Consider the following 12,965-nt stretch of genomic DNA (forward strand, 5'->3'; position numbering starts at 1 on the left):
GAAATGCGCACAAATAAACTTAAAACAAACCAGATTAATGGAGTGATTGAATATGGAAAAGTGAACTTGCTATTTTAAGGAAGTCAATAAGAAGACAAGGTTAAGGTTACTCAATTCTATGATTGGAGAACAATGCCAAATAAAGAAAATTGTAGTGTAACTTGATGCTTGATTTGGAAAAAGTGCCTCTTTGTTAGTGCAATATCAAGTGGTGTCCAAACTAGATTTGTGTTTTATTAGAGGGCACTTTGTGGATCTAACTTACAAAGTTGTAGTTATAGATATGTAGTAAGTTCATGCTCATCCTTGCACATTGTGATGTTCTATTCTATAATTTCACCTGATGAATAAATGTATATTGTGCTCTTCTCGATGATCTAGGGACTTGCTAGATTTTAGAAATACCTCAAGGACTATCAACTTCTTGCAAGGAGACAAGTTATCTTCGATCAACCCTTGAAAAGTGGATAAGGTTTGAAATAAAAGAGAAGCACTCTTAGTATGTAGATTTATTACTCTTTCAATACACCAAATCAAATCGTGTCACTATTGATTGCTCCATTGCTCTTGGATGAGAAAAAGAACATATGGGTACTCGATGACTAAAAGATGACTAGAATTAATGCGCTAAATATCTTTAAATATTAGCACATATAATGAAAGTACAACAAATTTGTGTCTTGTTGGCTCAAGGTTGGAGGATGAATGGGGCTAGCTTACCAAATTTTAGTTTTAAAACGAAATGAAACAAGTCCCTAAAAATTGTCTAAACTTAGATTAGCTAGAAAATACATAGATGAAGGTGGGTGCATAGGTGAGTATAATATTATGGTAGATAAGATGAATGTACAAAAGTGCATGTATTAGGATAGGATAAGGTTATATGTATAGGCATATGTACATGTATAGTTGGATCAAAGGCTAGAAGAATGAACCCAACTTCACACAAAATCATTCCTTTATCACTACACACACACCAATTTCACCATTTCACTTCTAAAAATTACTATTTCTCTCGAATCAAATATACCTCAAAATATAGATCTTAAAAATGCTTCTAATAATATCTATAACCATTTGTCAATGGGGTCATGCTCAAATGGCAAGGCCATAACATTTTAATGTTAGAGATTTGAATCTTTCAAAGTGACATCTATGTTGACTCGAATTAATTAAATGACTTATACGACTTCTATGTTGACTTGAGTTGATTAAATGACTTACATAACTTTCAAACTGAATGAAAAAGAAGATTCCTTAAGACCTCCAACATCTTAAAAACATAAAATCTGTAACTATTTCCTAATTTAAAAATTGATCTTTCTCATTCTTCTCGCATTAAGGAGGCAATACATTGTACTCCAGCCTAAGAAAGCACCCAATTTTTTTTGGCAAGCAAAAGCGTCGCCAAATGCAACCCATTAGCTGTCGTAAGTCGGTATCCAATCATTATTGTAAACTAATCCAAAACGAAAATACGAACTATGCATATTGCTTCCCCTCTCTATTTCTCCTACACAAACTTCAGCTAAAAAGAAAAAAAACAAAAGCCCAAATTAACACAAATAAACGAATTACACTTAATTCCCGAAAAAGAAAGGAAAAGCAAATCCAAACCAAGGCCGACCTGTAGTTGAAGAAGATGAAGAGGAATGGTAAGATGATCGGAGGATCCTACTATCAATGGCGGATAAGTACGGAATAGCTGTATAGAGAATAGGAAGAAAAGCTCTTCTATAATTAACAATACACATGTCTGTAGGAATTAAAGAAGCTTATAGGGTTTTTGGAGAAGAAATAAACAAATCGGGAAAGAGATGAAGGATCAGGGCAGTGCCACCAAATTGGTGCTTCGGCGACTGCCTCCAGCGCTCTCGGAGGCGGCGCTGAGGGCGCAGATCGAGTCGCGCTTCAGCGGCCGCTACAATTGGCTCGTCTTTCGCCCCGCCCATACCAGGTACAATTTTCCCGTGCTAGGGTTTTGTAAATTCCAACATTCTGTCTTTTTGATGTGTTTATCTTTTTCGACTTTAGGGTTTTAAATTGAATTTTTAGAGTTCTCGTATTCTGGGTTTTGGCTTTTGTCAGAACAAACATTTTGTGTTCAGTATGGTTCGTTTTGGGAATGCCTTTTTAATGTTGCATGCAATAAAAAGTTTCTAAAATGTAATCGTAATGCTTCTGGTTTAAGATTTAACTGTTAATAATTAATATTCTTTGTAATTTAGGATTTTAGAATGAAATCATACTGGTCTCTTTGGTTTAGGCTTTTAAGAACTTAGGCTGGGTCCCATGGATGGGGGCTTCCTAAAAAATAGAGCCTGAGTTGCTTAGATTTTTTAGGAGTTTTCACTTCAGCTTAAAAATTTCAGCTCCTAAATTTAAGGATGTCATGAACTTTGTAGTGCAGATTAACTTAAGTTTAAACTCCTAAGTTTAAACTCCTAAATTAAAGTAAATCTGGTAGCAAATAAATTTAGTTTTTTTTCTAAAATATATATAATTGACAAATGGCATAATACATTCCTACGCTGGTGGGGCAATTTCTAGCCCCACCCCATTTTCACCAGCTTAGATTTTCAAGCCTAAAAGGTAGGGGCTCTATTTTTTAGGAAAAGATTCTAATTAATCCTGTAGCCAAAAAATGTTTTTTCCATGAGACCACCTCTTCCTAAAAAATAGAGCTTAAGCCCCCTCCATGAGACCCCTGCCTTAATCATAATGTTTGGCAGAGTTTAAAATTTATTCCATTTCTTTCCCTGATACACAAACAATTTCCCTTATAAGACGGCAGTATGGGCAGGGGTTCTCGCCTGATGACAATCATCATATGGTGCTTGGCGATTTGAACCATGGTCCAAGTGGACTGCTTTAATCATTCATTTCCTGCTTACAGGGCATTGCAGTTTAAGATTCAATTGTCAGTGATTAATGCTTTGTATAATTTAGATTTTTAAGATACAATTATAATGCCTGGTATAGTTTAGAATAGTTCAAGGTTTAGGACTGCTTTAGTGGTTCAGCTCCGGAAGTTGAGAACCTAAAATTAATGCATTGGTATAATTTAGGTTTCTAAAATGGAATCATAGTGGTTGGAATATGTAAGATTTAAGGATCAATAATCATTTCGCTGTATGACTTAGGTTTTATGAATGGAATCGTAATGTTCTGTATAACTTAGGTATAAAGAATCTATTAATAAGTGCCGTGCATAAATTATTAGAGTGGACATTTGCTGTAATTTAAGATTTAAGAATAAATAATTAATGCCTTCTATAGATTTGACTTTTACAATGGAATTATGGACATTTGGTGTAGTTCAAGATTTAAGAACAAATTAATGCTTTCTATAAATTAGATTTTTAACAATGAATTATTATCAGTGTTCCATGGGAACCCGTTCCTGAGATCTTTGTTGTGTCCCAAATGTCCTGGGGACTTGGATGGGACTTCCCTCCCCCATTTGGTTTATTGGGGGATTTTTTGCATCTCCTAAAGGTTTATGACATTCCGTGGCTATCTCCGAGGCTTTAGGGTGCCTTCCACATGTAACACATAAAAAACAGAAAAAAACCATTTTAAAATCAATAAAACCCTAAAAGAGGGCCCCACCAATGCCCCTTAACCTAAAAAATCTCTTTAAACTGATGCTCATTTTTCTCTTGCATTCACCAAAAGAGGAGGGAAAGAGGAAAAGAGGAGAGGAATGAGAAAAGAGTGGAAGATGAGCATTTATAAAAATGCTTTTAAAACCAATACCTATTGCTGTTTTACTTTCATCAAAAGAAGAGGAAAAGAGGAAGAGGAAAGGAGTGGAAGAGGAAGATCATATCAATCTGACAACCAATCTGAATATTGAGCCTGTTGCTCAATGCACGCATGTACTATGCATCAGACAACGTTTCCTTTTATGGCATCCCTCAATATACATCTTGTTTTTATTGCGTCTATGCTTATTCGTCTTTTAAGTGGATTATGGAATCAATGAATTTTTATCATGCTGAGTCCTTGGAATTTCGACTTCTTTTGGTTTGTTTATGTTATATTTATGTATTTTTAAAATTCAAATATTAATTTTATATTATTTTAACAGCCACTCCCCTGCCGCCCTCAAAGTTCCTTCTATAAAAATGACTATTATAAGTTTCTGCTTTACGTGTGTTTTAACTTTTAAGAAAAAAAACATTTATATTATTTTAATAGCCACAACCCTGCTGTTCCAAAATTTTTCCCATGACTATTAAGAGGTTCTGTATGAATTGGGTTTTAACTTCAAAAAATTGTTGATCTGTACAACTTAGGTTTTAGTCTGAATTTTTTATGCTGTCTTTTATGCATGTTTAGGTTTTAGTTGTTTTTATGGTTTTAGATAGAATTTTTAGTGATATAGATGTCATGATTTTTCCAAATGACCTTTTAATGTTATTACATAGTATGAGGATTCAGAATGAATTGATTGGAAATGGGGCGAAGCAATTGTGGATCTTATATGAGCTGATGGCTGTCTATATCTCGGCAAACTATTGCAAGTGGACTGTCCTGCACTTGTAGCGTGTGTAGTGATGGTTGTTGATTATGATTGATCCAAATTAGCTATGATGAAATACCTCTTTTTGAATATGGCAAAGAGGGAAAATGGCAATGACTTATTTGTGTAATTCACATTTTCACAATATATTTTTATTTGTCTCAGAATTACGATCTTAGCATTTTACCATAAATTTTAAAGGTTGGATTATGAGATTTAATGTTTATGCTCTTTAGAATTATAGATTGAATTTCTCATACACCATGTAATATTGGTATTTCATAATGGTTTGTTAATGCTATTGGTTATGTATATTTTTAAAAATAATTTTTTTATGTGTTGCATTATTTTAATGCTATCGGTAATGTATATTTTTAAAAATGATTTTTTTATGTGCTGCATTATGTAAGTACTCAGACAATTTTTTCATACCATGCATAACATAGGTTTTCAAAATGCATTTTTGATGTTCTCCATTGGTTTACGTTAAATTTTAAATGCTTCATGCAATTATGTTATATAAGTTTTTATTTTACCTTAGAATTGTGATATTAGCATTTTTAGTTTTTTTTGGAGTATTTCGATGTGTGTTGTCAATGGGTCGTCTTCTCCTAATTTCTGTTTTGAATTTGAAATGGAGAAAACCGAAAAAGACGTAGCAAAGGTTGAAGAATTTCACATACTAGCTTAAAATAAAAGTGATAGCATTCATCATTTAAGAAAGTTCTTGTGTTTTTGATTGCACAGAAATATTGCCAAAACTGCTATTACAAAATTTGTTAAAACATTTAGGAGCATAAATTTAACATTTAAGAACATAAACCGTAGTTAAAACAGCTAGAGTTTATTAGCTACCAGTAGTTCATTAAAACACATTTTGTCTATAGCCTGCAGAAATTTACAGACAACTTTTTCTTCTTCTTAATGATTTAGATTGAATTTGCTATGCAATTTAGTTTTTCTTAATGATTCAGCTATCAAAGTCATACAAACAAGATAGAACTAGTTGTCTTTGTCAAGTTGTTGTCTGAATTAACATTCAGGAGTTGTTTATTATTTGTGGAGCACTGAACCCCATGGCAAAGGCAAACCTGTTAAACCAGGCCTCTTACCTCTTGAATTATAGTGTAAAAGTTTTCATGGATGTTCTCAATTTCACCAGTCTTTGAATTAATGGCATTAAGCATATTCATATGATCTTCTAGAATACACCTCCTGTATTCTTAGAAATCTAGTTGACACCACTACTTCCCTCTTCCACAATATTGAAAAAACTAGGCTGTTTGACTTCTCCAATTTTAATATCTTCAATAACTTTCTGACAAACTGAGTCGTGTGCCTTTTAATGGCCAACATTCTCCAGACTAGTTGTACCTTGGGAAAATTAGAAAAATTCAAAGTTGCATGGAAACGGATACGGATACAAATACGGATACAGTATCGGATACGGCCATTTTAAGACCCCCAATATGGATACGGCTATTTCTTAAGATCCCCAATATGGATACGTCTGGATACGTCATTCATAAACGCAATATAATCACATAATTTCTACATAAATAATGATAAGTCACATAATAGTCAAAAGCAGTATAGTCACATAATTGCTACATAAATAAAGATAGTTATCCGAGGAGATCTTCATTACTTCAAAAGCAATATAGTCACATAATTGCTACATAAATACTGATAAGTTGATTTAACATTTTACAATATGCAAAAATAGTAGAGTTGCATTGGAAGATAACCCAAAAAATGGGTCACTGAAATAGAAAAACATTTCATTTGTCTTTCTCATTTGTTGTAGATTTAGTTTATACAAATTTTTTAAAAAAAGTGCATCAATGAAGTTTTTTAAAATTAAATTTAGGAAGATTTACGTCAAAGTTTAAAACAATCAAATCACATAGTATCTAGCATGATTGGAAATCAAGGTTTTTTGTGCACGCATGGGTACAGTATTCGACATGTATCCGGGCTGTATCGGATACGTATCCATTTCAGATACGGGAACGGATACGGGGATACGCGTGCCCAGGGAGGGATAAAGGAGTTTCCAGCTACTCTGGTCAAAAATTACTTTCCTTAGACACTTAAACCAAGCTTTCTTACAAACAATTCAACCCACCTAAACTGTGGTAGACATACAAAGATGACACTCATAGGGAGGACCAATAAATTGGAACAAAAACCAAGGAGTGATAATTAACCCCAAAACCCCAAGTATTATCTATGGAAAACAAAAGGATCATACGAAAAATAGAAAACAAAGGAGACTAAGGATGACAATAAGTGAGAATATCACCAATACTGGCTAAAAGAAATAAAGGAGAAGTCCGTTGCATACAGAAGCAATGGATGATTGTACGACTTTCACCATCTTGAGCAAGGCTCTCCTTGCTCCACAATGTCCTTGCAGATGCAATCTTTCAATTTTGGTTTACTGAATATAATCAGTGCCCATGACATGCATGAACGGAAGCAGAGATGTGGAATATGCTTCCTATACTAAACTATGATGGAATGTACATGCAAAAGTCAATTTCATCGTACAATTACAAAGAAATAAACACAAAGACAATACACCATGATATAGTGATTGACATGGAGAAATCCTTTTGGCAGAAAAACCTCACACTCCACAGTAACTCAATGTATTATTATTTAGTAATCAATGGTTAAAATACACCTGCAGAGTTTAAGCCCTTTTAGGAGTTTCACCAACAAGTTATCTGTAGCAAACTTGGTAACATAAGATTATGATGTAACTACAAAACATTATATTATTGTCGTATAGAAATCAATGGTTAAAATACACTTTCAAAGGGTAAGCCTTTTTAGGAGTATCACCAAGAAATGATATAGAGCAATTCTAGTAGCTTAATAGTACCTAAACTCATTATATAATATATATCTTTCATCTTAAGTACCCAACAAATAGGAGAAACAATACATGAAACTGTGAGCTAAAACCACCCAAAAGGTGGCACCCAAAACCTCTAGTCAAATTCTAATGGCCAAATCCCAAAATGAGTCCATAGAATAAAAAATAAAAATGACATATTCCTTTAACTTGCCATGAGTTTGTCATATTCCCCTCACTAACTTGTATGTTTCATTTTGGCTCCATTATCTCTATTCAAAGATGCCTTATGATGTGTCATAAGTTGGTAACTAGTGTAATTCCCTCGTACAACACTCCTATGTGTCATACATGCTCTTACATTTTCAATGTGGGAAGCCCAACTTTGGGAGGCCATGACTTATGATCTAGGAACTTGATTTCACTCTTATTCTAAAAAAATGCATATTTTGAAGAGGCACATGTCACTGTAACTGGATTGCTTTGGTTATGTCCTATTTTAACATTTTTTTGGGGCCAAAATTGACTAGTAGGGCCTTGACAATTGCATTTTTGTGTTCTATATCTCCAAAATCTTTTTTTTTTGTTCTTAACATTATGAAGAAAGGGTGAGACTTCTTCCTAACAATACAAACTTTGGAGCATTTACATATAATTCAAAGAAAGCCCCTGCTGAGCATTGTTGGCAGAGGCTGATTGTGTGGCATAAGTATGATCATCGAAAATGACCTGAACTGGATCACAGGAACCATGGGGTTTTTCGCTGGGCATGGTGTCTGAGAACATTGGTTTCCACTTTCATTTCAAACCAGAAAGTGTAGAGGGAATGCAACCTCCCACAGGCATGGAATGATTGGGCTGCTCATGCGTTCTTCTCATGTATTGGTTTCCAATGCCATCTTTGCTGTGTCTTGAAACGGAGTTGGCTGGAGGAGTATTGATCACAAGCTTGAGGACATAATGTAGAGAGGATGAGGGTTTTTCTAAAAACAGTTCTTCATGAAAAACTGGGTTTATTCTGTGCTGCGTCATCAAAATTTAGTTTGATCAATCCTATTGGAGGGGGACGCCACAGATTGAACTTGTTCATTCGGTTTTCCAAGTGAATTTTTAATGCCTCATGATTTTATAATGCCACACATAATTTAGGTTTTCTGAATAAATTTTTACTGATGTGTAGTTTAAGTTTTCAGAATGAATTTTGAAATGTTCTTTATAATTCTTTTTTAAGAATGAATTTAACAATATAATTTAAGTTTTTAGTGTGACAATTTCAGAATAAAAATATGGTACCATGTAAAAATTAGGCCTTTGTAATGAAATTTTAATGCTTTCAATTACTTAGATTTTATAATAAATTGGAGTGAGTTTTTAATGCTGAGGTTTTAGTTATCTATATAATTGAGTTGTTTTTGTTTTTGTAGGTTTAGGGAACTATACCTTAGGTTTTTAGAATGGATTGCTAATTCTTTTTTGGTGCAGTCTCATCCATAGTCACAGCCAGCGGCATCAGCTCTTTTCCAGGGCATACATCCAAATGAAGACACCAATAGATGTTTTTGAATTTGCCGATGTGTTTAACGGCCATGTCTTTGTTGATGAAAAAGGTATTTATTATTTATGTTGACTGTAATATAACGTTATTTGGGTGATTCTAAAACAATTAGAGTTTTTCTCAAATATTCAGTTGTGTTAGGATTTGTGATCTGTACGATGAAAGAGTTCTGTTTTATTTTTTTTATTTTTTAGTTAAATATGAAGCAAATAATGCAATTTCTATAATAGTTAATGTAAGTATGTCATAACTTTTTTTTCAGTTCTCCTGACATAAGTGACTGTAAGTTGAAGTAATTTGAGCATGTTTTATTATGTGAATGATCTGTTAAATTTTAGACTGTTTGTCAAATAATATTCTGGTATTTGAAATGCTTATTAATTCAAAGTGAGGTATAAGTTTTTACTAAATTATTGTTTGTATAATAGATTAATATTCTTTGTAAGGAGTTGGTTTGAATATGTCAGAAAAGTGGCTGTGAGATGAACTGGCTAACTAAATCTATAATGTCATCTAAATTTTACATGTCGTATAACTATGTGAGGCTTCATTTAATTACAGTGTCTGTTAAATGTTTTGTTGCACGGTGAAGTAATTAGAATAATTTTTTTGTAATGAAATACTAGTACTAATCTATTTATCAACCCTAATATTTGGTGGTTTTTTACCCCTTAGTTTTGTGTTTATGGAACACTTACACATAAATATGTATATTGCTATGTCTAGGCACTCAATGTACATCCAAAGTTGAATATGCACCATATCAAGGTGTCCCTGATACATCCAAGAAAGATCCACGTGAAGGCACCATTGACAAAGGTATAGTGCTTTTATTCTTTAAGTTCCTTCTTCAGTTTTGGTTGGTCAATATAATTGTTTTTGTTGACTATATGTTTTTTGAAAGATTTTTCGTTGATCTATTTAATGTGTCAAAGGGTATTATCACTCTTAGAATATTCTCTTTGGCCAAGCAGCCTTGACACAGGCCAGTATTCTGTGCTAATCTGCAGTTTTCACTTTTTTGGGTCAGTGTGGTAAGCAAGTTTAGTTAGGCTTGGACATTATATAATTAAGGTCACATTGATTTAGTCTGCTCATTCCAATACTTAGCTATAATTGCGAATCTCATTGATCTACTTCGGACATTTGTAGACATCAATGTAGTTTCTTTTGGTTTTTGTTTCTTTGTTGCTTTGTTGGACACATGCATTTTGCCTGTTACAAGAAAGCAAAATACTTTTTTTTGTTCTGAACTTTTGTATCTATAATGTTCTGTATTGAATATGCTAGATCCCAAGTACTTGGAGTTTCTTGAGATGATAGCCAAACCGGTTGAAAATCTTCCAAGTGCAGAAATACAATTAGACAGAAAAGAAGCTGAAAGGCCAGGTTAGTAGTTAGAATTAATTGTTGTACAATTTGTGTCAAATTATCAAACTTTACATGATGTGGATTACTTGTGCAAAATTATCAATTCCTTCTTTTATTTTTCAATTTTTTTGTGGAATGAGCAAAATTTGTTGCTTGCTCAGAAGCTATTTTAATGCAACATATGTTGATTGAGCAAAATCTATGGCATAGTTATAATTCCTTGTCATGCAATTTTATGATGAATGAGCAAAAACCTATAGGCACATATAGCTTTTCTAAACCACGTATGTTAAATAAAGTTATTTATCTTCATTGTAGGTGCTCAAAAGGATGATATGGTTGTCACTCCTTTGATGGAGTATGTTCGGCAGAAGCGGGCTGCAAAAAGTGGACTGGTATTTATATATAGTTATATTCTTTTTCTTGAAATGTATGTGAAGATTTAAAATTGGCTTTCTGGTACATTTAAAGAATTCTTTTTCTGCAAATGCACATGTACAGCTGAAATTGGTTTTCTGTTAGGCTTTGTTAACCATAGTATGTCACATGGCCCCTAAAACATATGTAATAGTTTTGCATGCTACAACATAGTGCTTGTGTAATTATGTATGCAATGATTCAATGTTTTGCATCATTGTGTTCTTGTACATGTTAGCTGGATCCAGTTTTAGATGTTTAATATTTCATATGATAGCATTTTTAATTTGCTATTTTGCTTATAGGTATGCCCATATTCTACGTCTTACAATATTTTTTGTTTTTGTTTTGTAATATAATATTTTAGCTAATTTGGCATATATGTGGCTTTGGTTTAGAGATTATCGAGTTCAGGCAGAAAGTCAGGGGGACGGCCCAGAGGAGCGGCTTCAACTGGTTTGATTAATAAGAGGGGTATTGAGAGAGGCAAAATGAATAATGTTGCGGTAAGCTTGTGTTTGTATCCATGGAAGACTAAATATGCTGTATTAGAAGCATGCCCATGAAATCAACGCTTTTATATCAAAGATAAAATGTATTGCTTGTGCATGAATAATGACTTTTGAAATGTAAAGTTAAAAATTTGTAACTTCATGCATGATACAATGGCTGTGAAAGAAACTATTGAAAACTTACATTTATTTTAATATGAAGGCAGTTATTCTAAAGTAAATAAAGTGCTTAGTAAATGAAATAGCTCTAGAGTAAAAATTGTAAAATAAAGTAAAGACAATAAAGTTTTTAAATATATAATAAATAAAATAATTCTATGGTAAAAAAAGTAAAGACACTGATTTTTTTGAACATGTAGTAAATAAAATAACTCTTAACTGAATAAAGAAAAATTATGTCTTTTAATATCTATATAAGTATATATTTATATGTCCCTGTGTATATGTAGTAGTTTATGTAGATATTTAAATTTAATATCGATATTCAGAAATAAATTTGTAAGAATTAAACTACGAAACCCGGGGACGCGTCCCCTACCTGAAAACCCCCGTCCCAGTCCCGGGGACGTTTCGGGGACTTGGGGACGGCCAGGGGACGTCCCCCCCTGCCCCCAAATTGTCAGAATTTTGAGGGGACGTCTCCGAAACGGGGGGACGGCTTCCCTAGCTGTGGGGGACGTCCGTACGTCCCGGGGACGGCTGGGGACAGATTGGGGATGTCCCAGCCGTCCCCCACATCTAGGGCTAGGGAAAAATATTAAAATAAAAAAAGTCGTATTTTCATTTTTTTTTAATGATGTTTTTTGCGTAATTGAGAGAGTGAAATATCTCATGAAGGGTTTTTTGCCAATAGAAAAATAACACCCGATGCCTATATAAAATAATAAAAGTATTTTTGACCCCAACTTGGGGTTGCTGCCCCCAAACCCCCGTTGAAAAATATAGGGGGAAACTGCGCTGATGGAAGTAGTGAAAATTTAACCTCCGAGTCTGATTAGGCTCCATTATGTATGTTATTTCTTTAATATCTATTATGATATGCATATTGATAATGTGAATGAATTGAAATTCTGAATTATGAGTGCATATTGAGTATTGAGTCTATTGATAATGTTGTATGTTCGATGTTTGCATTCTAAAATGTTTTCTTAGTATCATACACATGCTATATCCATGTTTTCATATGAATATAATGTATAGATGTAAAGATCCTCGGCTGATTGTTTTTATAGACTTAGATTAGGTAGATTCTATCGATATGAGAAACTTTACTTTTGGGAATGTCTTTAGGGTATGGGTGCAGTCACATGGACTAGTAAGAAGCAACATGGGGTAAAAATCATAGAGGGGAATTTGCCCGTTAGTAGACTCCTAGCAGCAACACAAGCAGCAGTATTGTTTGTAATAAATTGAACCACATTTTTTGGCCCTAAAGTGAAACAAGTTTATTTTGCTTAAAACCATGCATGTTCTCTTTTGAGATGTCAATTTTTAATATAGTACATTTTGTAATTGAATTTAGCAAAAAGATTTATTTTTTTAAAAGAAATTTTAATTTTTAGTACTTTCTAAGTTCCCGAGTTGAAAATTTTGGGCTTGCCAAGTACTCTCTGAGTCTGAGTCTGCAAACTATGCTTCAAACAATCAAAATCAAACTTATTAAAAGTTAAGTTGGCTTAGACTCGGCATGGAGTGTTTTGTCAAACTGGTATTTTATTT

General features: G+C 33.4%; 1 protein-coding gene across 2 annotated transcripts in view; it reads left to right on the top strand.

The window, feature by feature from the left end:
• Window positions 1-1,493: 1,493 nt before the first annotated feature.
• LOC131076720 (regulator of nonsense transcripts UPF3) overlaps window positions 1,494-12,965 on the top strand; it is a 40,833-nt gene continuing 29,361 nt past the window's right edge. Inside the window, exons 1-7 of one of the 2 annotated variants that reach the window (XM_058014028.2) lie at window positions 1,496-1,655; window positions 1,763-1,957; window positions 8,874-8,998; window positions 9,673-9,765; window positions 10,237-10,335; window positions 10,636-10,712; window positions 11,133-11,240. In XM_058014028.2, the coding sequence (XP_057870011.1) occupies window positions 1,818-1,957; window positions 8,874-8,998; window positions 9,673-9,765; window positions 10,237-10,335; window positions 10,636-10,712; window positions 11,133-11,240 (642 nt within the window). In that variant the 5' untranslated portion in view covers window positions 1,496-1,655; window positions 1,763-1,817. Of the gene's footprint in view, window positions 1,958-8,873; window positions 8,999-9,672; window positions 9,766-10,236; window positions 10,336-10,635; window positions 10,713-11,132; window positions 11,241-12,965 lie in introns of both variants that reach the window. The other variant, XM_058014029.2, reaches the window with a different exon arrangement.

The sequence above is a fragment of the Cryptomeria japonica genome, chromosome 10 (assembly GCF_030272615.1).
Source record: "Cryptomeria japonica chromosome 10, Sugi_1.0, whole genome shotgun sequence".
Classification (NCBI taxonomy): Eukaryota; Viridiplantae; Streptophyta; class Pinopsida; order Cupressales; family Cupressaceae; genus Cryptomeria; species Cryptomeria japonica.